We start from the raw sequence: 25,627 nt of genomic DNA, 5'->3' as shown, positions 1-25,627 counted from the left end.
CGCCTTGCTGCTTCTAGTCTCCTTCCTGCCACGTACGCCGGCTGTCAGAGGACCTAGTCGCTGAGCGAGTGGTGGGCCAGCTGCAGGGGGGCCCGCAGCAAAGGCGGGGCAGTGGTGGCCACTGTGACCTCAGCAAGCCTCTGCGATGCAGTGGCCCATGCGTGGCCAAAGGCGGCTGTGTTGGGAGCGGCCTGGAAGATGCCCTCCCATGGAAGGATGAGGAGGGTTGGGGGGGCTGAGGGCCCCTTTTCTGGGGCTGGCTCCCCCGGGCCATTTGGCTTGCCAGAGAGAAAGGCTGCCCCTTGACCACAGGGACTGCTCTGCACCTCCCATCCTGTGCCCTGGGTTTATTTTTAACACTGTTTTTTAGGTAACTAAAATTACTTTATGGAAAAGAACAGAAGCAAGGAGCATCTTCAGGCCTAATTCCCACGTGCGCTTTGTGCTCTGAGTGAGGAATTTCTACCTCACGTCACATCCAAGCTAAATCTCCCCTCCATTTGTTCAAAGCCATTATTCCTGGTTCCATGGCTACACTCCCTGACAGAGTCTCTCTCCAGCTTTCTTTTAGGCCACTTTTATGGGTTAGGTTAGGTGGCAAAACTGCAGGACCTTGCAAATTGCAGCCTGAGAAGACCTTGTTCCACATGTTCCACATGACGTTTTCCAGCTCAGGCTCTAGCCTCTCGTCAGTGTAACACAGAATCACAGAAACATTAAGGTTGGAAAACACCTCCAAGATCATCTGGTCCAACCATCCCCCTGCCACCAATGTCACCCACTAACCCATGTCCCCAGGCACCACGTCCAACCTTTCCTTAAACACACCCCCAGGGACGGCGACACCACCACTTCCCTGGGCAACCCATTCCAATGCCTGACTGCATTGACTGACTGACTTTCTGAGAAGAAATGTGTCCTAATTTCCAACCTGAAGCTCCCCTGGCACAACTTGAGGCCATTCCCTCTAGTCCAAACACCTCATGAAGGCACCCTTTCCTCTCCTGGGGCGATTATTCCTGGCAGGATGCAGAGGTCCCGCATCCCGAGGCCCAACCACACCCTGACATTTCCATTTCCCCTCGCTTTTACCCTCAGCCCCCTCACTACAGAAAGCGGGGGCTTCCATCCCCCACTCCTCTCCCGCTTTGCCGCCCTCTTCTCCTCATAATACCCTTGCTTTAGAAACAGAGAGTCCTTCTGTTACAAATAAGAACCTGAAGAATGGGGTGAACCAAGTGACTTCCCAAAAATCTTCTGGAGAGTCTGGTTTGGGGCAAGAGGGTCCCAGGGGCTGCACCTGGACTGCAGCTGGGGCAGCATCTGGAGGTGACTGGGGCAGACCCCCAAAACGTGCTCTTTTTTGCGTTTTGCTGAGTTTGGGCCCATTTGCTCTCAGCCCTACAGGGCTGCCCTCCGGTTCTACTATCTGCTGGAAGCTGCTGTCTCGCTGCTGGTGCCTAATTATCCAGGTGCTAATGAAGTTCATACGAACGCCCTTTTGACCCCCGCACAGGCAGTGGAAGGGGTGAAGGAATTCAGGGAAGAAACAAATGAGGAAAAGTGTACAAGAGCAAGTGTAGAGTCCTGCACCTGGGAAGGAACAACCGCGTGGATCAGTACAGGCTGGGGGATGACCTGCTGGAGAGGAGCTCTGTGGAGAAGGACCTGGGGATCCTAGCAGACGACAGGTTGGCCATGAGCCAGCAGCGTGCCCTGGTGGCCAAGAAGGCCGAGGGGATCCTGGCATGCATTAAAAGGAGCATGGCCAGCAGGTCAAGGGAGGTGACTCTCCCCCTCTACTCTGCCCTGGTCAGGCCTCCCCTGGAGTACTGTGTCCAGTTCTGGGCTCCCTGGTACAAAAAAGACAGGGATCTCCTGGAAGGAGTCCAGCGGAGGGCCACAAAGATGATATGGGGCCTGGAGCATCTTCCCTACGAGGAAAGGCTGAGAGACCTGGGTCTCTTCAGCCTTGAGAAAAGAAGACTGGGAAGGGATCTTATTAATGTTTACAAATGCCTGAAGTGTGGGAGACAGAGGGATTTGGCCAACCTCTTTTCAGTGGTTTGTGGGGATAGGACAAAGGGCAATGGCCACAAAATGAGCACAGGAAGTTCTGCACCAACATGCAAAAGAACTTCCTCACGGTGAGGGTGACGGAGCACTGGAACAGGCTGCCCAGGGAGGTTGTGGAGTCTCCTTCTCTGGAGATACTCAAGGCCCGTCTGGACGCCTACCTGGGCAACCCGCTCTATGGAACCTGCTTTGGCAGGGGGGTTGGACCTGATGATCTCTTGAGATCCCTTCCAACCCCTACAATTCTGTGATTCTGTTGTTCTGTGATTCCTTTTGATCTGCTGTTATGCAGGAATCTCACAAGGCCCATGGGTTCCCCTGGGTCGTCCCAAGCAAGGGAAGCCAATAGACTGATGGCTCCCACAGGCCCAGAGCTGCTGTCTCCTTGCCGGTGTGTCTGGGAGGGCACAACTTAGAGAGCTGATGTCTCCTCTCCTCCTCCTTTGTCCTTTTCATCTTGCTCACTTCATGTGCTGGCCTTGGGCCAGGGCCATTTGAAGAGGTCCAACACATCAGCGTTTCTCAGGGCAGGGCTGTGAGGGCAAGAAAGGCCAAGAAGCGCACTGCGAAGTGATCTAGAAAGGAGAGGAAAGTAAAATGGTATTGGTGTTGTAAATCAAGAGAAGGGGAGGGAGACTGTTTGGCTGGTGTGGATGATTTTCTAACGCTGGGAATACCATCAGGTCAGTATTTGTGTTTTGAAGGGCTGAGTTATCTGTGAGTTGATCAGGAGAAGTTTTACATAAGACTATTTAAACTCCTAGTCTGGTCCGGACTTTATGAAAAGTATTTTGGAGAGGATTTTTCAAGTCATGCATTAAATCAGAAATGTTTCTGAGACAAAGTGAAGAGTGAATCCTTCTGCTTTGAGACTATCAATCTAACATGTACATGCTTGATTCATACTGTGATGCTGATGTCTGAGTTGCTGAGCTGCTATGCACACATAATTCATGAGATCTTTGGATTCTCCTTAGTTAAACCACGTAAGTGCTGCAAAAGCCTTAAAAATTTCCGAGGCCATCTGTCCCTGTGGCTTGGCAACAAAATGTCAGAGGCTACAGAGATTTTTAATAGGCATCAGCCATCATTATCCTTTGGAAATGCATCCACTTTAAGGGCTCTTTTCTGATTTTTTCTGCACAATTTAGATGGAAAAGCAGTGGAACGTGGCTCTCCCGTTGGATAAACACGAAATCGATATTCAGGGACCTGGATTTTTGACCATGTATTGAGATACACGTCTGGTATGTGACGGAAGGGTGTGAAAGTCTAATCAGGGACAAGAGAGCAAGGGAAAGCTCTGGACACTCTGGGTGTGTTGCCCAAATTCTATCTGCAAGGCTCAGTAGAAGTCTGGCCAAACTGAGTGCACCAACTAACCAAAAACCCTCCCCATCTTCTCACCTACTACAAGCAGCTTTAACCTGCATGGCACATCCTGATGTGGGTGAGATCTGAAATAAGCCATGACCACAGTGGCAGTGCCCAAGGCAACACAAGCATGTCCTCTGTAAAGCATTAGCATGTGATTTTTTTTTTCACTTCGTCTCTACTCCACTCTAACAACACATTTACTGTGGCAAACACTCCCTCCTTTCTCTCACAGTGGGATCTGTGCCTCTGACCCCACCATGGTGTGCTGCGTACGCAGCTGGGGCTGTTGGGCTGTCTCGCAGTCCCCGTGGGGCAGTGCTTGGCCACCTGCATGCAGGAGGTGTGTAGAGGTGCCCCCGGCAAAGCTGGCTCCAGCCTCCCCCACGTTGCATGTGAGACCTGGGTCACAGGGGATATGGGGAGCAAAGCGCTGGCCATGAGATGCTCTGGGCTCTGTCCTGCCATCAGTTCCTGCCCGTGCTTCCTGGGCAGAGCCCATTGTGCGGGGCAGCAGTGCCGGTTTGGTTCCGTACTGGCAAGGGAAGACACTATGCAATCACTTGTATGGCTTATGTTCTTCCTGAAGAACTTCTGCACAAGCAAATGCATTTATGTGGCTTAGACCATCTGCAGAGGAGGGGAGAAATACAAGAAATGGGGGAGGGGGGGAGGGGAAATCAGCCCATAGCCCCTAATTGGTTTTTATCTGTTTTTATTTTTATTTTTTGCAGTGCTCTGTGTGTGCGCAGCACTGTTTTAGGGGCATGGGTGGGCGTCAGTCTCAGTTTGCTGGTGGTACAGCTGAACCTCACGCATTGCACAAGGTTACGGGTTGGAAGGGCCCAAGTGATCAGGAGCGCACTCATCTTCTGGCCATGCTTGCTTTGGGACTCTAGCTGGAATAGTTTTCAGAAAAGACCTGTGGAGGTTGGCGATCAATTTCATCAGTCTTTGAGCATGGACAATGAGGGCTGGCAGATGCTGCTGACTTGCTGGTATCCAGGATTTCACTTAGGATAACCTGAGTAGAGTGGCCGTGGGTGATGACTGTCCCATCTATATGTATCTGTATACAGGAAATGCAGCTAGGTACGATATAAGAGGCTGTGGAGCAGATCATAGTCAACTGACTACAGTGTCAGTATTTTAGAGTGTTTTTCCAGATGTGTTCTCCTGTGTTCGGGCTATAGCAAATTGCCTGTTCGAGCATCAGTGACAAAGTATCCTCCCAAGCTCAAAAGACAGTCCCAAGCGATGCTAACAGTGATGGGCAGGGAATTCAGCACGGCTGTGAGATGGAAGGAGGGTTGTTTTCTTCAGAAGCTGTAAGCAATAGGACATGGAGAAGAAAGAATGTGGGTATAGTGTGTTCAAAAAACGTTTGATTTTGTTCCTGGAAAGACCTTACTCAAGAGTAACACACGGTAAGTATTGCTGTAATGTGATGTTTGGGAGTGTTTATTTGGACGTGTGTGAATGTTGTGTTCTTGTTTGTGGCTCGTCCTTGAGTTTTGCTGTTTCGCATGATCAGGAAAAGATTTTTCCAAGGTTGCATGCATGTCCATGGAAAGGAAATGCTCCGTTCACACTAAAGAATCCTCAGCCCTGCCTTCTCCCACCTCCTCTTCCAGTGAGTGCTGCCCTTGCTCTACCAGATAGGACGTTTAGGATCTATTACTTACCTGCTGATGGACAGCTAACAAATGCAATACATTTTGCAAGTGAGAGCTTGAAAGTCTAATTTATAGCCTGTTTGCCAAGATGGAGTGGGGAAAAAAGATTGAATCGTCTTAAATAACAAATCTGAGGAAATTTTTGTCTGCCTGTCCAATAAACAGAAGAGGCTAAATTCATTGCATAATTTCATCATTACAAATGATTCTCCCAGCTCTGTTTCTCTGGTTTCATTTCAAATGACTTTTTGCAGATGTGTGTTTTCTGGAATTAGATACACAAATTGAGAAGAGAGACTACTGTGGTCATGTGATTTTCCTTAAAAAGGTCAAAAGTTCTATTTGTATCTATTTGGTTTCCTCTGGGTGGATATTTACCAAATCTCTGTGGGTTTCCTGAGAAATTTGTACATTGTACATTTCTTGAGAAATTTTGAAAACTACTTGCCTCAAGATAACAAACTGCCTTCTTTTTTCGGTTGAAAAGTTTTTTTCCCATATACTAGAACTTACTGAAAAGTGATTCAAGGTTATTTCTGTCCATAGGAAATATTAGTCATTATTATAAAATTATAAGTCAGGCTATTTTGAGAGTGGCCCTTTCATGTTAGCAAATTTATAAAGATATACTGAAAATGTAAGTTCAGGGTAATATGCCAAGGAATCTTAAATAAGGCTGAAAAACGAATAGAGTCTGGATAGTGATTTCCTGCATTTATCTCCGTGAATCTTCCAAAAATTACTTTGCTGCAAACTGCATTTTTTTTGTCCGTGGTTTATGGATAAGTATATGGTGAGGCTGTTTTTCCTGATCTAATATGGCGTATACTTTTCTGTCTTGTTTTTCAGGATCTTATGAGTGTGGAATATGTGGGAAGAAATACAAGTATTACAACTGTTTCCAGACCCATGTGCGAGCGCATAGAGGTATCTCTCTCCTGCTCAAATATTTGGGAATCCTGGGGTAACATTCAAGCTCAGGGAATGTTTTGGGGAAGGCTTTGAAGATTGCTCTGCCACTTCTTTGTCCATCACTAATGCTTCTTTTGGGTAGCCTGTTTGTAGGATAATCTTTGTGGCTCTCTGATTTCTTTGGCTCTCCACTCCAGCAGTATTCCTCCTGAAGTTGTGACCAGCCACTGTGCTTGGTGCAGTAGGATAACTGCAGTATTTACTGCACGGGGCTATTTGCGGCATTGCTGTGTGTTGGGAGAGCTGCAAATCACTCTCTCCTGGCAGATGAAATCATGCGCCAGCCCCAGGCAGTGTAGGCACCTGCCCGAGGTGTTATGATCCACCCCTGCTGTGTCTGGGTGGAGGACAGTTACAGATCAAGGCAAAAAGTTCAGGCAAAATCCGGGACTTCAGGATGTTCATACCTGTGCAGAGGGTTGTTTTTATTCATGGAAAAGGATTACACACAGTAAAACGCATCAGGTGCTGATGTTCGTTACTATTTATGGATGCCCACAGTACAGGCTGCTAACATGTGTATCTCACTTTATGCTGGCAGTGGTATGCTTCTGTGTTTTCATGCTAAACATAAAATGATACTTGAAATCATCCCTGTGCCCCTGCTGAGGTCACTTTCCAAATGTATTGTTTGCATGAAATTTCTTGTGCTTAGTCAGAAGTGATTTTCTTTTTCCCGAATTTTCTGTAAGTCTGGCTAATTTCAAGTTACTTAATTGCAGAAATGGGGAAGTTTTGCTTGGCTGTTTTGTACAATTAGCGTAGCATGTATAATTTGGAGAAATACGTATCTAAAATAACAAAACCATAGGGACTTGAAACTAGATCACAAGCCTTTCAGTGTTTTTATTTTCTTCCACCTGAGTTAAGCACTGAAGTGTGTCAGACTTGTAGGAGCATCTGCAATAACTCCTCATTTGTCACTAGCAATATTAGTGCATTTGGTCTTCCATTAAGCAATTGACTGGAATGTCTGAAGGCACATCAGGGAATCTCCCAATGAAAACTGAAAATCCAGGAATAATGAATGCTAATGCAGTGTTAAATCTTAAATGCTTAAACTCTCAGAAGTCAGCAAATGCATAGCTGAAAAGCAAACATGCATCTGAAACTTCTCAGAGTCTACAGTCACATAATAAATCCTTTAATTGCATGGTTGCATAGTTCTTGTGTGCTGTTTAACATCATAGAGCTTCTTCTGTATCCTCAGATAGATGCATAATTGGTTTTTGATACTGGTATTTCTTTCTAAATGCCAACAAAGCTCCTAGAAGTCCTTTAAATAACTGCTACAAACTAGCTTCGCTCTGCAGTTGAAGAAAAAAATCCATAAAATAATAGTGAGTGGCAACTGTCCCACCCACTGTAGGAGAACATCAGGTTTGTGACTATCTGAAGAACCTGAATATGGTTCCTGGAACATACCGAATCCTGAGGGAACTGGCAGGTGAAGTTGCTAAGCCACTCTCCATCATATTTGAAAAGTTGTGGCAGTCAGGGGAAGTCCCCAGTGACCGGAGGAGAAGCATAACCCCCATTTTGAGAAAGGGTGAAAAGGAGGATGCAGGGAACTACAGACTGGTCAGCCTCAGCTCTTTGCCCGGGAAGATCATGGAGCAGATCTTCCTGGAAGCCATGCTTAGGGACTTGGAAAACAGGTGATGGAGACATCCTGCATGGCTTCGCTAAGGGCGAATTGTGCCTGACTAACTTGGTGGCCTTTTATGACAGATTGACAGCATTGGTGGACAAAGGAAGAGCAACTGATGTCGTCTACCTGGACTTGCCCAAAGCCTTTGATACAGTCCCACACAACATCCATATCTCTAAATTGGAGAGACACGGATTTGATGGGTGGACTATTTGGTGGGTAAGGAATTGGCTGGATGGCTTCATCTAGAGAGCTGTGGTGAAAGGTTCAATGTGCAGATGAAGACCAGTTATGAGAGGTGTCCCTCAGAGGTCTGTATTGGGACCAGTACCGTTTAATACTTCCATTAGTGACATGAATTGAGTGCACCCTCAGCAAGCAGGTTTGCAGATGACACCAGGCTTTGTGGTGCGGTTGACATGCTGCATGGAAGGGATGCCATCCAGAGGGACCTGGACGGGCCAGAGAGGTGGGCCTGTGCCAACTTCATGGAGTTCAACAAGGCCAAGTGCAAGGTCCTGCACCTGGGCCAGGGCAATCCCCTGGCCATGGAGCTGTTGGAACAGGTCCAGAGGAGGCCATGAGGATGATCAAGGGGTTGGAGAACCTCTGCTATGGAGACAGGCTGAGGGAGTTGGGGTTGTTCAGCCTGGAGATGAGAAGGCTCTGGGGAGACCTTACAGCGTTCTTCCAGTGCCTAAAGGGGGCTACAGGAAAGCTAGGGGGGGGACTCTTTGCAGGGAGCAGAGTGATAGGACGAGGGGTAATGGCTTTAAATTTAAAGAGGGTAGGTTTAGATTAAATATGAGGAAGAAATTCTTTACTCAGAGGGCGTTGAGGCCCTGGCCCAGGCTGCCCAGAGGAGCTGTGGGTGCCCCATCCCTGGCAGTGCCCAAGGCCAGGCTGGATGGGGCTGGGGGCAGCCTGGGCTGGTGGGAGGGGTCCCTGCCCACGGCAGGGGTTGGAACTGGATGAACTTTAAGGTCCCTTCCAACCCAAACCATTCCATGATTCTGTGATTCTAATAGTTTGCTGACAACAGAGGGCTTTACTGTTGCCTCACAGCATTGCAATAATTTTATAATAATGATTGCAATATTTAAATTTGGGACAAGGATTGCTTTTATTTTACTTCTCTCCAACAAGCACTACGGGATCCTTACTGCAACAGGAATTTGTAGGAGCCGCATTTGTATGAGATCAGCTGCTATTGCATGATTCAATTTACTTGTATTTATATATTTATTTATATTGCAAATGAAATTAAGGTATGCATCACATGGTCTCGATTCATCACCATACACACGTACAATTGATATCTGTAGGTTTACCACAAACTCAGTGGAGACATTGCTTTGCCTTTTGCTTCCAAAGTCTTTTTAATGTGTAGCTACAGAAGATGGAAATTTTCAAAATTTTGTACGTGGAAATTTATTAGTAATTTTCATGTCAGCACTGGAGAAGCACAATTTATATATGTAAAACTTAGAAAGTGTTGTTTTATCTTGCTGTAAATTGATGCATGCAGTGGTAACATTTAAAGTGCATTTAAATTGCCTTAAGACAATAAAAATCAAAATGAGATATTTATTCTTGTATACTAGTGAACAAGAAATCAAATTGAAAACTTGACGCAACTCTGTAAATGTGATTCTCCCAGAAACAGACCCTGAACTAGCTTCTTAAGCAGCTCAGAAGTGTACCTGTCTGCAGACAAATAATATGCCATTGAATATGCATGTTAATTATACATCAAAAATAATAATAAAAAAGAAGGCCTATATGGAGGAAAGCTCTGTGTCCTGTTATCCAGTGAGAGTCAGACACAGCTGAACCAGCAACAATGCTGGAAATAGCAGAAGACTGCAGGACTTACAGAAATTTTGTTGGAAGATGCTTTTATTGCAACATGTACCTAAGGTTTTATGTAGAAGCAGTGGCTGGTGTTGTCCACCATAACAAATACTAGATAACCTTCTGGTTATCACGGAGGGTGTGGTTCTTCACTCTCCATATTCTCCCTCTGAATCTGCAGTCCACGTCTTGGATCAAACCCCAAAGCACTGGCAAGCTAGCTCTTTTAGTTCTGCTTGTCCTCGAAGTACCATGAGTTGAGCTCCCTTGGCCTATTTTGTGCAATCCTGGATCTTTTCATCTTTTCATTTTAGCTGGGCAAGGAAGGAGCGGTGGCAGGACTTGGCATTCCCTCTTTGCCCGATGGTTTTTCTGAGCATCAGCCACTGCCACGTGTCAGACACCCAGTACCTGCCTTTGCCTGAGGGTTTGGCTGACGCAGGATCAGCTCTACAGCTCAGCATCAAAATAGCTGGAGCAAGCTCAGGCTGCTTTTCTTCTCTTTGGGTGCTTTCTTCCAGGGCTTTTTGGGCCCTCAAGCAGAAATAACTACTTTTCGTTAGGCATTGAAGGATATCCCCCTTCCTCTTGAACAGCCCCGCTGCTTTTTGCTTTCTTGTGCCATTGCTGTGTCACTAATGGGATTTGGGTAGGCCCTGCAGAGGGACAAAGCTGGTGATCCAGTGGGATCATCAGCTGTTTCCTGTCGTGGATGAGGAGAAAGGTTCAAACCTGATCAACACAATTACTTTGGGACAGAACAAATGAAAAAGCATCTCTATAGCCAGTCCTGCTGTCCTCAATCAGTGACACAAGTTCTGTTCCCAGGAGGGGAGGTTGAAAGGTCCCAAATTGTCCTTGCTTAGCACTGGTTTATTTCTAAGCTCAGTTTTGTGCAGCCCGATATCGAGGTAGCAGCAGTAGCTGGGGAGCCTGGGGCTTGGGGCTGGTGCAGGCATGGGGTCTTCGACCCTCTCCCTTTTTGTCCTTAATTGTCAGATCATTGGTTTAGCCCACGCAAGGCCTAAATTTGTTCTCATCCTTTGAGTTGTTCAGTTCCACGTTGACTCTCACTTGGTGACATCTTTAAAGAGTAAAAATCACATTCTTCTTTGTAGCGATCATTTTCGATATAAATGTCCTAGATTTTTCTTTATGTGCACCTGCCTACTCACTGAATGTCCATGGCAGAGAAGCTGTGCTGACAGTGACTTTCTTCAGGCTGACTTTTTTTCCTTCATCTACCTTCAGGAATGTTGGTTTCTTAATAAAAAACTGGACGTTCTCTTAGTTTATTGAGCCTTCTCTATGGTGCTCTGCTTGGCTGGAGGAATTCAGGGAGCGATTGATCTCCTGGTACTTTGCAAGTGCTGAGGGTCGAGGTAGCTGTTTGCCGAAGAACTGCTGCCTTGCAGGGGCAGGCTCCCTTTCTGCTTTGCTCTGAAAGCCCAGTTGCAGGCATGGGAACCCCACGTGAAGCTTTTGACTCTGCCAAGAGTCAGGTACATAGGTAAGAAATTTACTCACTACAGATTATCTCAGAAGAAATGAAAAGATTGCAAGAAATGAAAAGAAGTGAAAAGGTTGTTACCCTGCGCCTCCCCAATATGCAAAAAAAAAAACAAAACGTTGGGCTCAAAGGCTCCTTTGTGAGCTGTTGTGCAGCCCCATGGGACCAGGGCTCCTTCCTCCCCCTGCAGAGCTGCTGGAGCTGGGCCGGAGCAGAGAGGCTGCAAATTCCTGGTTGCACTGGTGGGCACTGTCCCAGCTGTCAGCATGGACAAATGTTGCCGCGTCACCTACAGGAAACCTAGGCCTCAGAAATGTGTTGCTTACAGTGCTTTTTGTTTAGCTACGTGGGGCTTTTCAAGTCATTGGAAGGTTTGGAGTCTCTTCAGGAATTAGTCAGCTAGAAAGTTTTGTTTTCTACGGTTCAGTTGGATTTGAGCAACATGAGCAGCAAAACATCGGCATGGTTTGAGTGAGGAGAATTATTTCACTTTTAGATAACTCAGAAATGGCTGAAATTACTTTATTAGACTTTCAAAAAGTAAATTAAAAAACCTCTGGGCTGAGGCCAAGCAGGCAAGTTTTTTACCCAATGGAGAATTCTACAGAAAGCAAATGAAAGAAAATAGCAAGACTCAAGTTTAACCCTCGCAGGATATATCGCCTCCGCTGTAATAATTGGTGGAAGTTCTCTGTTTCCAGATAAGCTTTTCTGGGCTGAAAGATGATTTTGCTTGAGCTGTTTTTCTTTATTATTTATTGACATTATTTAGTTGCTGCAGTGCCTCCCTGAGAACAGACCAGCTCTGTTACCTTTCCACATGGGTGTGCCAGCCCAGGGCCTGATACAGCACCGTCAGGGTAGGGTTGTTGACTTCAGGTGAAATTTCTAGTTTAACCAATTGTTTGATGATCTGAAAAATTCTCAGAGCTTCTGGAGTTTTGGGTGGGTGTTTTGCAAGAATGATTTCTGCTTAGTTCCAAAAATATGAAAAGGAAGATGGCTCATTCAAACTGTGAATATGGAAAAAAGCATTTTGCCCACGTGCATGTTTTTGGAGTGTTGAGTTGGAGCAGTTCTGTGACTGAAACAATTTTGAGGTGAGAAGTTGAAAATTAATAGAGAAATAACCATTCTTGAGGAGAGATGGTGGTTTTGAGCTGAAGAAACCTGGGTTTCATTTGTATGATTATCTGCTACTGAAAAATCATAGGATATTTGGGGCAGGCATTTCGCCCTCTGTGCTGCATCCCAAGCATTTTTTGTATTATTTTTTTTTAATGTGCATTTCACACTCTGTGGCAGATTTTTATAGGAGATACAGAAAGTTACTTGAGACACAGGAGTTAACTTGCTTACTTTCCAGCTCTCCTGCTGACCTCCCTACTCTCACTTTTGCAACTTTCTCAGAAATTGGTCTTTTGTTTAAAGCTGTAATTACTTGGTCTCAGCCCAAAGGTGATTTAGAATGGGCTGTTAGGGGATTTTTAGTTGTTGTTGGTTTTTTTTTTTCTTTTTCTTTTTTTTTTCCATGAAGCCTTTAGTCTATCTTATGACTAAGAGTAACAGCATTTCTTAACACAGTACAGAAATGGCTGCTCTTTAAACCTTTGCGTGTTGCTTGATTCGTGTTATGTTTAACTAAAGTACTTTTAAAAGCTATTTAAATGACAGAAATAGTCTGGTGCATGCATACTACATATCTTTTATGGTCTATTTATGTCATTGTCTGTGAACGCCAGAACAGTATTTTGCAGAACTCCATTGTGCCACAGCTAGCTTTCTCCTTGAGTGATAGGTGGTAATTCAAACAAGTAGCAGCTGTGGAAAAATACAGGGGTTTGACTTTCGAGGTTTTGCATATGATACTGAGGCTTTCTAATCTGGCCCCTCAGTTTATGAAATTGTGCCAAATTAATTGCATACTCTTTAATCTTGCTGCCTAGAAAAGTGATCTAATCGGGCAGGTTAATCAGGAAGAAATGTACAAATTCATAAATCCACAGCCATTTATTTGTATTCTTTTTAAGAAACAAGAAGGAAATTAAATGCAAACAGTGTTTATTACTTAAGGTTGCAAATTTTAAATTTAAAAATGCTGTGACATTCCACAGCTGTGGTTTTCAGAGTAATGCAAGCATGATTCCAAGAGACATACGGAATATTTTGAAATGTAGTTATGTTATTAGATAACGTGACATACGGTATATGCAGCTTAGGATGAATATGAAACACTTCAAAATGGCTTGGAAGTCCTAATCATTTACGATCCTTGACTTGTAACATTGGGTTTTGTTTTCCAGCTTGCAGCTTTGCCCATTGCATTCATTTAGGGCTTGAATGTAATCTTTGCTGTGTGCTGCTTGCGGTCACACGTGCTGCAGTGAAGGGGGCTTTCTCTCCCATCTTTTCACATGTGTCTTCAGTAAAGCAGGATGGAGTAGCCCCGGGGGGATTCCTGTGGCTCATGGCCCATCTCTCACAGAGGTTTGCGGTCGCTGTTGGAGGAGGGGCACAGTCTCCAGGGAAGTGGCAGCAGTGCTGGCTGTGCATCTCCCAGGGGAGACCGAGCTGGGTGTGTTGTTCACCATTTGCTTTCCTGGGTTGACAGCGTTTGCCCAGGAATTAAACACATGAGCGATTTCCACAAACCTTCGGCAGAAAATTATGAAACGCATCATCATGAGCTCCACGAATAACGCTGGGACCATTAGGTTGTGTCAGTCAGTCCAGGCACACCTCAGCCACGACCCCTCTGCCCTGAGATACACGGCCCTCTACTCCGCTGCGACCCAGGCTGGCCTGAGACCAGAGGGGTGATGGCAGGGGTTTTCCAAGGGGGGCTGAGGCCGTGCCAGTGACTGTCCCACAACCTGGTGCTGCCTGTGGGGCCCAAGAGGGCTCTGGATGGAGCACCTCTGCCGGGCTGAGCCAAGCTGGCGGGCAGACCCTGGCGGGCAGATCCTTACGCCCAGCACCTCAGTGAAGCCTGCTCCAGGCTGCCAGAGCTGGGGCTCGCTCCTCAGGGTCCAGGCTGCTCCCTGGGGTGCAGGGTTGGGGTAGGGGTACCCTTGTAGCTGTCCTGCTTCAAAATCAAGCTTCTGCGACAGCGCAGAAAAAGTTTGAGTGGTGGCAGCCCCTGCAGGCATCGTGGGCCGCTGTGGTGGGGTGCCGCTGTGTGGGGTGGCGCTGTGTGGGGTGCTGCGATGCGGCTGGAGACGAGCGAGCGGTCAAGGTGCTGGGGCAGCTGCGAGGCTGCGTGCTCTCAGATGTGGGGCAGAGTCTGCTGTCAGATCTAAGTGCAGCTCTTTCTCTTTGCAGACACTGAAGCTGCCTCAGGTGAAGGAGCCTCACAAGGCAGTAAGTACTCACGGCGCTGTGTGCGCGTAAAGGGGGGACCGGGGCCTGACGTGTGCGAGCACCGCGGGCGCGCAGGGTGCCCAGGGCGCTCGGCTGGGCGCTCTCCCCCGGCGGCACGGCCGGGACCGGCTGCTCACGGCTCCCGGTCCGGCGCGGCCGGTGCCCGGTGCGGGGAGCGGGGATGGCGGATATTTCAGGAGCGGGGCCGGGAGGCCCAGGGCCCCTGGGGGCCCTTCCCCGCAGGCTGCGGAGCGGCGGCTCGGCCGGCAGAGGGCGGCCGGCGCCGCGGAGATGGCGGCCGCGGGGCGGTGGCGGTGGGCGGAGTGGCAGCGGCCGCCTCCCGGCTCGGCACGGCCTCACCCGGCCCGCCGGGAGCGGAGCGGCGGGGCCCGGGCAGCTCCGGACGGCGCTGATGGGCTGGGGGGTGCCGAGGGGCCGGCCGGAGCCCCGCCGCCCTCCCCGTCACTCACCCCTTCGGGGCGGCCCCGGGTGTTGCTGAGCTCTCCAGCTTGATCAAGTCATGCAGGATTTTTGAACCTCAAACCCACAATTTGGTTCTGTGCCCCCTGGGGAAAGACACTTATGGAGTGGAGGGGTTCAGCACAGGGCCCTCCACTAGGAGCGGGGCTGGCTCAGCCCGGGGACGGGGCAGCAGGGACCTGGTGGCGTCGGGAGGACAGAGCCAGGCGTGGTGCATGGCAGGAGGATGAGAGGCAGCAGGCGTAAGCTGGAAGAGAGGTTCAGGCTACGTGTGAGGAGAAGTTTTCCCCCATGCTGTGGAGAAGGTTGTCCAGAGAGATTGTACCTTCTCCATCCTTGGAGGTTTTCAAGACAAGTCTGAATAAAGCACTGAATAACCAGGTCTGAGCTCAGATCAGACCCTGCTTTGAGCAGGATGTTGGCCTGGAGACCTCCTGAGATCTCTAGAGACCTGTATTTTTTCCTGTTAGGTAAGAACCATGGGTTTCACTGAAAAGGTAAGTTACCAGTCTTACCAGTCATAGAGGATGGCTTGGAAGTGCCAAACTGACCCTGGTTGGGTTAAAAAGAGAAAAAAAAAAAAAAAAAAAGAAAAAAAGAAGTTAGATAAATAGTGAAGAATAAAAATAATTAAAAAATACAACCACGCAACCTTTTTTAAACTGCTGTTTCATCAGTCCCATTCTGTGATAGGTGAAGAGTTGGAAATGAGCACGGGGGAGTCCCGGCTTTCTGCCTGCAGGAGGCAGGGCTGACCGCTCCGTGCAGGGGTGAAGGTCCTCAGCCCCTGGCTGAAATGGCTGGGTAGTGCCCGGCCGTCTCACAGCATGTATCTCTTCCTCGTGTCCACTGGACAGGAGATGGGCTCTGGGAACGGGCCCTTTCAGGCCCCCTGTGACATAGGGTCTGCAGGTCCAGGCAGAGAATGGAGGCTCCTTTGCAGACTCACGTTGTCTCTTGTTCCATAGCTGCCATGCTGCCTGTTGGTGTTTCACTTATCCTGAGTCTTCCCAGGTTCATCTCTTGCCCCCTTGCTTGAATTTTGGCATGTTTTTTCTGTAAGTCAACTTTCCCCTCCTTACCTGTCAAAGGAATGTTTTTGGCTGAGATAGAGTGAGGAGTGGAGAATAAGAGTGGAAAAGTGTGAGGGTTAGTGCCCCTGCTGTGTGGGCAAACCCCACATTGTTTGAGCTATAGAAGGATTTATGTGGACAATAACTGCCTCTTGTGGTTGGTGGCTGCATCTCAGGGGCTGGAGAGAATGGAAAGTCACAGGCAGAAAAAATCACTGGGAGAAGACAGTGACAAGAAGCTGCTCTTTACACCAGGTTTCAGAGGAGCTGCCTTGGTAGCAGTGGAGGTGCATCAGCGAGCAGTAAGAATGGCAGGGACTGCTTCTGTCTTTATGCAGGGCTGTACGAGTCTGCCCGTCTGCCATCCCCAATGCACGAGTTACTGAACCCCCTTTAACCTACCACGCTCAATGCTCTCCCAAAATAGTCTCACCTAGCTGAAGAGCTGGAGGCGAGACCAAGCCACCAGAGCTGGGAGTTGGTGAGTGCTGAGAGGGAGGCCACCACAGCCATCCAGCACCATGGAAGACCAGCTGTGCGTGTCACCTGCCTTCCAGCTTGAATGTGAAACTGCTCAGCCAGTGCTGCTGTTCCTAACTGCAGACGGTTGTAATTTCCTGACGAAGTCATCTTCCTCTTCCCCTCCTTGCCGCTGCAATGAAATAATTCAGCTGTCTTCTTTCTTCCCTGTGCCCTAGCCTACCCTGGTTGCCTATGCATGGCTCTTCTCCTCTTTTTGCTCAATGGCCCTCTTGTTTTCTTGTCGTTCTGTTTGCTCATCATATATTTTAGGATTTTTATTTATCTTTCCTTTCCTGCTATTTTTGTTTTGCCTGCTCTCCAGTGCTATTCCTCTGTGACCCGATTTGGCTGTTTATACCCCTTCTGTTACAGACGTCTGTATTGTCCAAATCTTCCTTTGCTATTTCTATCATGTTGGGAACCTCTAGACTCTTGGGCTCTGCAGACATGGTTTGCTGCCTTACAAAATGTCTCAGTATTTAATGGATACAACAAGATCTTGTTTTCTCTCATGTGTTTCTCCATGGGTCCCTGTGGCATAGATTGCATCCATCCAGAACTGGTGTTGATGAGGGTCTTCTTCGCCTGGCACTGGGTCCTGCACGTTTCTAAAAGCTTTTTTCTCCACAGTGACTTTCTGAAGGCAGCTGTTACTCACAGCCACAGCGGGCACCTGGGGGGGTTTGGGGAAGCTCCTCCTGTCTGTGGGTAGTGGGGAGGCATCTCAGCCGGGCCTCTGCAGAGTGCAGCGAGGGCACTGTGGCTGGGTCCCAGGCTTCCTGGAGCTGCGGTGGCGCTTAGCGGCGTCCTGTCATGTGGACTTACCCCAGAGCAGTGACCTCTTGGGAGGCGACATCCGAGTTGTGCTTGGCCTGCTCCGGGCACGAGGGGGTGAAGCTGTGAAGTAACGTGCCTGTGCCGTCAGGGCTGAAGGACTGAGGTAGGAAGGGGCTGCTGCGGGCCGGGCTGGCCCGGCCTTCTGTGGGGAGAAGGGAGCCGTGGGGCGAGCTGGGGCGCAGCTGAGGCCAGTTGTTAGTTTGCTGCCTGCTTAAAGAGGAGACATTGGTGTTTAGACTTTCCAGCTGGGAAGGCACTTTGAAGGCTCCCTCGAGGAAAAACTGTCCGTTATTTGCAGCCTTGGCATGTTAGTCTATAGATTGTGTCTCTGGGAGTCACTTTTCTGTCGTGGATCCATTCTCAAAGTGACATAGATCTGTGGTACTGAGGAGAGGGCAGTGCTCTTGGGGACACAGTTGCATGACTTTGGGAGCAACTTTTTAACCTTGGCTCACGATCCAAGACCAGAATTCCCACATGTAGAGTGAAGAAAACAATGCAACCCACAGTGCTAATGTGTTAATAAAAAGGATTGTCGAGCTGTTACCAACTTTGACTGACAGGGAGGAAGGGAGGAGAGGTTTTGGGAAAAAAAAAAAAAAACACACAAAAAAATGTTTGATACTTTTTCCTAGGCAGGGATGACCAATTTGACATCTAGGTCACTGACTTCCTATAGAAGGGTCTGGCAGTCTTTCCTGAGATGCTTTTATCTCTCTTTTGTTTGCTCCAGACTTTTCAAAGTCCTCGGGAAGAAGGTGATTGTACTACATCAGCACCATCATTTTCCATGGAAATTCCATTCATGTTTCAGGGGGTTACAAACTTTGTAAAAACAACCTCCCTCCTGCTGTTCACATACCAGGGGAAATTCTTGGCAACCTGAGAGATAGCTAAATAAAGCCACTGGCAAGCAGGGGTCCGCAAACCCTGTCCCGGCAGGGACAGTGTGCCAGGGACATGGCTGTGTGCAGCATCACCTCGGATGTGAACTTGTCTGTGCACTGTGCGGGGTTGTGGGCAGGTTGTGTTCAGTGTGCACGTCTCAGGTTGGGGACAACAGTTGTTAGAGCTGGGCTGTCACCAGGGTTGGATCAGCAGTCCTACCCGAGCCAGTGCCTAAACTGGGTTAGGAGGAAAACCCAGGATGGGCTCCATGCTGCCAGCTTCTTCTGGGCTCATCTGCAGTGGAGGGGAGGGAGCTAGAGAAGTCTGAGCATCCCCCCACAGGGCACTGTCTCCAGTTAGCATAGCTGTGTTCTGTAACTCTGCTACATATCATGGATTTTAATAGTCAGGCTGATGGATTTTGGTATTACTCGTCTGTAGGAAAGAAGAACTTGCATATAAGAACATGTGCAATGCAACCAGAATTGGCTTGCAGAGCTCAGAGTTAGACTGCCAGTTTTATGGTTGCTCATGAAACCTTAATTCATCCTGGGACTGGGTAAGCATTTAAGCTCTTGCCTACATGCTCACTACTGCTTTTTCTAATGGTGTCTCTGCCTCTTTGGACCAGCATATGACAGAATTAAAAGGTTGCTCCAGCAACTGTTAATACAGCACTTGCCTGATTACAGCTTACCAATGGCCTTTTAATATCTGTTTTCAAAATGCCGTATGTTAATAAATGCAGCCAGTAGTCCTACTAGTCCCTGGTATGTCTAAGCCTTTTGCCTGGGCGAGCCTTGGATCGCCTGCAGAGGAGTTTGCTGTCCTGCAGGCAGGCGGGGAACAGCAGAGCGAGAGCAAGCAACATGCCGGAGGCAACCAGCGGGCGAGTGGCAAAGGAGAGAGCGCAAGTCTCCGGGCTCGCAGCCCAGTCCCTGTCTGCCAGGCACAGCCTCATGCTGTTGGATTGCATTTCTGTGCCTTGTGAGAGAAAGCAGAACAGCAAGCGCGTAGAGCAGAGCAGGGGAAGAATTACTAAAGGATGAAGGTTGCTTAAAGTGTAGCTGGAATATTAGCTTTGCATATGGCTGTTTGGCTATCTGAGACTTCATAAGTGTTCCTCTTCTCGAGAGAGAAGTCCTGAGTGTGATGGAGCAGTGCTTAATACCATGGGGAATAGTATTCCTGGAAGTTTTTAAAGAAATGCTGTTAGAAGTGGGAAGAAACAGGAAGAATTGATTTCAGGAGCATTTCATCTCCAGCGTGTCAGTCAGTTTGGCTGAGTCCAGAGGAGTTCACTGATAGTGTGGTTGGCTTTGTTCTGCTGCCGTGGTAAGAACTTTTTTGAGGACCGTGACATCCAAGATGTAGTAGTTTAAAAGCAGGTATTGCTCACAGCCAGTACGAGCCATGAAAGTGAAGTCTGCTCTGCTAGGCTGTTAGCATGCCACCAGCCAGTTATTCTGTGATTTGCTGGAAAATAACATGAAAAAGAAGTTCCCCTCAAACAACCCAGTTCAAATAGTTCACCTGCTTTCATTCCTAGCAGTGTTGCAGTTTGTTACTATGACAAGTATGTGACATTTGCTGGAGGTTTGAAGACCACTAAGGGTTGTTTTCTGGCAGATCCTGTTCTTTCTGCCTCCATCTCATGCTTTTGTTTACATGCAATTCTGTTTAAGAGGCTAAGCTGGGTTTTGTGATGTTTTTTAAAAGCAGATCCTTGTGCTCACGCTGCCAGCAGGTTACTCCTACACAGCTCTTCAATGGACTCCACTGTATGGGAGATGCCTGAGAGCCCAGTGTACAATTCCTGTCTGTAAACCCAGACCATCGTTTGCCTGGCAGCTCCTTCACTTGTGCCTTAAATTCTAGCAGAAATGGGAAGCAACTTTCCTAGTCCCTTTGTGCTTCCTGTGGCCAGCCCCATAGTTGAAAAAATCATGAGCTGGACGAATGAACTCCAGCAGTATTCCCACAGAATTCCAAGACTGATCCCAAAAAACACAACTTGTTTTTCCTTTATGCCTGTTGACCTTCCTGTTGTCTTGGAGCCCATTTTTCCTGTTTGCAAAGAATTTTTGAAAGAATCTCACAGGTGATAATATTTACCAAATATTTCAGACAGAAATTCTCAGCCTAGAGCAATTTTTTAATGTATTATGAATTGCTTTCCCTGTTGAAGTGTGTTGCTTTATTGCATTGGGGGTACAAAATTTTTGTAATTGAAGTCTTACACAGATGCTGGTGTCCTACAGAGAGAAAAACCGAGATCTGTCTTCCACGAAGACAGCACAGCTGGCAATATGAAGAGTTCTTGAGTTTTTCTGTACAGTCCAGGCTTTAGCATCTCTGCAACTCAAAACTGGCCATTAAGAAGAGATTGAGAAATGGATGGACTGCGCTCTCCTCTCCTCTTGAGTGACAAACTGGTGTAGAGACCAGAACCATACTGCTTGTTATAAAATGCTGAGAAGCATTTCAGCTCAAAGGCTGCCAGTTCTACCAGTGCGATCGAGGGAAAGAAAAGCCAGTCAACACATTTTCCATGTACATTGAGTGGCACACCAAGGAAGTTGGTGAAGTACAGTATCTGCTGTGGTGTTGCAGTGTTAAAAATAACTGCTGTTAAGGTCGGGTATCTTTGTAATACACAGGTACCAAAGAGGTACCAAGGGCCTTCAGAAGAGATCGTTGTCCCAGCTGTGCACGTGGTGAAGCCGGCAGGATAACCCTGTCCTCCTCGGGTGTTTGTGTTTCTGGCTGGTGCCATCACTATCCTTGGTTCAGAGCTTTACTCCACGCCTGGGCTTCGCCGTAGTCTAGAGGGAAGCATGTGCCTACGGTACAGCAGGGCCAGCTGCCTGCTCACGTGTCGCATGCTGAAGCTCCTGCCTTGTGGCACAGTTTAGCAGGTACCATGCGATATCTGAGTCATTTCTCTTTGCTTGGTCTTCACTCCCTCTTCTCAGGTGCTCAAGATGTAGTGCTACACCTAAGATGTAGCACGCTACGTGTTAGTTTGTGGTCATATCCCAGCTCCTGGTAGCAGGCTGTAATTCTCATCAGGTTTGCGGTGGGTCGGGAGGTGAGCCGTTTGAAAATGGGGTTTAACCTGTGAGGCTTGTTCTCTCCTTCCCCATCACAGTAGCATCACACTTGCTGTCTGTGCACTGGATTGTACCCGGGTGCTGAGCTAAGAGAGTAGGACGCGAGGTGCTGTGGGGGACGCCAGCTTTCGTCGCTGTCTGAGGGTGCTGTAGGCTGCCAACAGAATTACGATTTTCTTTCAAGTTTAGGTGCATTCAGACTCATCACTTGTGTGCATGACAGTGTCCATGAGGAGTGTGTGTCTCCACTCTGTGACGTTACTTAGATAGAAGGAAAAAAAAGGAATTCTGTGATTCTGTAATTTTCTTTTCCAAAATTGAATGCATAGTATATATTTCACAATCCCATAAATAAAAAAAATAAAATAAATGATTGGCCTGATCTTTAAAAAACATACCTCCCTTTGGGCTCTGACTAAGCATGAGAAAGTTCAGACTAAAAGGAATTTATTCGAAAAAGCAGTGAAAGGTTAGAAACAAGGATTTGGGCTGGAATATGTCTTGCAGACATTAACTGTGGAGGCATAGTGCCACTGCTTCGCATGTGCAAAAACATCTTGAGGGTTGTGAATTTACATCATTAAATTAATATATTAAAAATGAAGGTTTTCTTGCCCTCACCTTATATGTGGAGGATATAGTGATTTAATGTTCTGACTAGAGCTGGAAGGATATGTAAATGGTTTGCTAGTGTTAATCTAAGGTTAAGGAAGAATATTTGGCATCTACATTTCTTCATTAATTTTAAATATTCAAATTTGCAACCTTAATGTTTCCATAAAGTAAATTTTAGCTTTTGATTTCCTTTAACTTTTTTGAGGGTAACAGAGCAAAAAATGGGAAGTTCCACTGTTGTGCTTGGTAAAACTTACTAATGCCTTACACAATTAAAAGCCTAATGTAAAAGATGTGTGTGCGTGTGCACACCCACGTACACATGCCAAAGTGAACAGTTAGTCATTTACAACTTTGATTAATTTTTCCAATGTTCTTATTTAATAATACTCCTGCTCCTTGGGGAAAGCTATAAAAATGGATTTTATTTTTTAATGCGTTTGCATTTTAAATAGGTAAAGTCTCTTTAGATTCCCATTTGCCTAACAAGGAGATGAATATGTTCATCTTCAAATTTAAATGACCAATGGGCTGAGACCAAGAATGATAAATTTCTGTGCAGGAGGAGGACATTAAGAAAATAATAAGGAACTTCGTCTACAGTGTGAAGGAAATTTTGACTTCTAAGCCTGGCGTGTGTTCCCTCAGCGGTGTAGTTGTTGCCTTTCACAAGAGCCTATTTCTTCGCAGCTCATGGACTGGGGTCACTCCTGCTCCCCCCAGAGCTGGTGTTTGTGGCGAGGCACAGTGCTGTCCGTGGCACCGTGACACAGGTTACTGTTGTCTTGCTCCCACAATCTCTTTCTCTGAGTACATTGCACGCCAGGAATGGCACAGGGAGGGAACCAGGACCAATGTTTGCTGCTTTGGAGCCTTCACGTCGCCGCACCGACATTTTGTTGAGGCTGGGTGAAGTAGGTACAGCTCCTGGCCCTGGTTTTTAGTAGAGTAAATTTGATCTCACTCTTCTGACATCACTCCGTAATGCTAAGGGTTCTTTCAGATGTTCTCGTTTGGGGTATCCTGCTGGGTGTCTTTCCTTACGAGCATGTAAGGTGTGCTCCGGAGCATGGAACACAGGAGGATGTGATGTTTGTGCAAGTGCTGCAGTTCCATAGCTCTAGAAAGGAACAGTTGTTTTCTGCGTAGCTTTAGTCTAAGATTTTAGAAAAGAAGGTTTCAAGTTTTCTATTAATCTCCAAACATGATCTTATACAGAAAATTGCTAATACACCCATAAAAAATAAATTTCTTCCGCTTTTCTGGATACTGACAAAATAGACAATGTTTACAGAAATCTGGCTGTTAATACCTTGTGAGAAATCTCTTACACAGTTCCCAGGCAGAAAAATTGATGGAAAAATGTATTTATTTTAATAAAAAAGGGTAAGAAATTTAGTAATTCCAAACTGTTCCATTCATCCATCAGTCTGTCTTGAAAATGCCAGGAGAACTTTTCTGAAGATAGGATTACATCCCTCCCATGTTCGTTAGGAAGCAATACCCTTTCCAGCTTTCAACATGGGTTGAAAATTAGCAGTGGAAAAGGTATACAAACAGCAATGCCATTAATTATTCCAAATTCTTCTTTCAGCTTGCACCTTTGTCTGCTGAGCTGCATGTTGGTATTTCAACAATGTTTTATCTGAATAACACAGAAAAAATATATTTTAAGTATTTTTACGATTTATTAAAACACTACCCCAAACATTTTTAAGCCAAGACAACAATCCAACAGTGCAGCGGTCTGCACTGTTGATTAATCCAGCTTACCTCACCATAGTTCTCAGTATTTTCACTTTAAAACCAGGAAAGGCAGAACAATACAATGGTTACCTTCTTAAAATTTCCTCCTTTCAACCTGACATAAAGGTTAGAGGCCTGGATTACCGTAGACAATTGTAGAGAGTTTATTATTCCATTTTATTTTAGTTTGATCTTGGTCCTTATGAAGGTTTAGGAAGCCAGGATTTGTTCTTTAGTGCTGTTCAGTCATTTAACTATAACTTTTCCTTTCCACTTTGGAAACTATGCATGAATCCTATGAATACCCATCTGGAAATCACAGTAAGAACAAAATTTCTGGTCAAGGACAAATGTGTACAAAAATGTCAAGATGAGATTTGTTTTCCTTTACGCGACTCTTGGTGCTACGTCATTTAATCTAAACAGTTGTGAGGCAGATGAGTAGAGTATGTTCCCAGTCAGACCTTAAACTGCTTTTGATTTCAGAGGAATTTAAAATAAAATGGCCCATATCATATCTTGTGCAAAATTCCATAATGTGAGCTGAACTGAGTTTTTCACTTGTGGAGATTCAGCATCCCTTTTAATGTAAAAAAATAATAAATCTTATTGCGTCACAAGTTAGGTATGTACAAGTACACCTATTTTTTAATTATGCAAAATTGATGCTGTTCATTGTCAAAATTCTGGTAGTAGAACATTAACACTCTCTTTTCCACATTCTTTATCTTGCACTGAGTTACAATTTAAATAAAAAGAATCCAGCACTCCCCTGAAGTGACACCAGAATGAAAAAGCATGAAACCAGATCTGCTGGCGTTAATTATATTGTCTGGTGTGTCTGATTTGTGTCATGGAATCCGAACATTCTGTTCATAGTGCTGATTTTGGGCATAATTGCAAAATGCCATAATATTTTCACTTTAAATTGGTGGTATTTGCTGTCTGTTTTGATTCAAATTTAACGTACTTTTAAGTGTGGAAGGAGGAAACTCATTGATGTGTAGCAGCCTGAGGACTCCTGGGAAGTCTTTTCTGTCCCACCATCCAGTGAGCAGTACCCGAACACTTTCCTCCCCCAAAGGTAAAAAAAAAAAACACAACAACCACCCATATGAGATCATGAGACTATGATGAACAGGGGGCTGTCTTTCAGAAATGGATATGGGATATTCTCCGCTGTATGGAATCTCCTGCTAGTCTGGCATCACGCTCCCTGACCTGGAAGGATTACATCCAGCTCCAGAGGGTCTGTATTGAAATCTCCGTCTTGTCGATACATTCGGCTGACACGTGGTTTGGATAAAGCATCACAGAATTCGTGGACCTCACTGGCTGCCTGCTTGAAAGCAGCTTGTAAAACACTGTGAGGTGAAGCCAGCCCCGTAGCTGCCGAGTGTGTCTGCAGCAGCTGCTCATAGGAGTCGGGACTGGGCTCTGAAATGCTGCACTGAGAACCTGAGCACACGCCGGTGGCTCTGTGCCCTCTCACTTGTCGTTGAGCCCTTCACCAGCCCACAGCTCACAGCCTGCACCATTTGTTGGTTATCTCAAGGGGTTTGACCTGGCTGTGTCAGGGTTTGTGATTACCTTTTCTTGGCTTGTTAGTTAGGACACCCTTTGAGACGCACGCGAAGCACCATGCTAGGATGGGCCAGTGCATGTCTAAATGTCTTTTGTGTTTCTGACAAAGGCCAAATGTTCATGGGAAAGAAGGAAGTGATCATGAAATGAGTGATCTTGGAATAGTTTGCCCACTGGGAAAGTTTTTTTACTAAACCCCACTTAGGAGCTGGCTTGTGCATTTGTGTGAGGGTTTCTGTCCTTTCCAAATTTCTGGATTTTATTATTATTTAATCCTTACTAATATAACTTGGGAT

General features: G+C 46.5%; 1 protein-coding gene across 7 annotated transcripts in view; it reads left to right on the top strand.

Annotated features, from left to right (window-relative positions):
* Positions 1–25,627, top strand: part of ZNF618 (zinc finger protein 618) — a 165,652-nt gene that overhangs the window by 89,198 nt on the left and 50,827 nt on the right. For all 7 annotated transcript variants that reach the window (XM_040532085.1, XM_040532086.1, XM_040532084.1 and 4 more), the window contains 2 exons: positions 5,976–6,053; positions 14,435–14,473. In XM_040532085.1, coding sequence (XP_040388019.1) covers positions 5,976–6,053; positions 14,435–14,473 — 117 coding nt within the window. The remainder of the gene's footprint in view (positions 1–5,975; positions 6,054–14,434; positions 14,474–25,627) is intronic.

The sequence above is a fragment of the Cygnus olor genome, chromosome 19 (genome assembly GCF_009769625.2).
Source record: "Cygnus olor isolate bCygOlo1 chromosome 19, bCygOlo1.pri.v2, whole genome shotgun sequence".
NCBI lineage: Eukaryota > Metazoa > Chordata > Aves > Anseriformes > Anatidae > Cygnus > Cygnus olor.
Note: the sequence above shows the minus strand (reverse complement) of the source record. Positions and strands in the feature narration are given on the sequence as shown.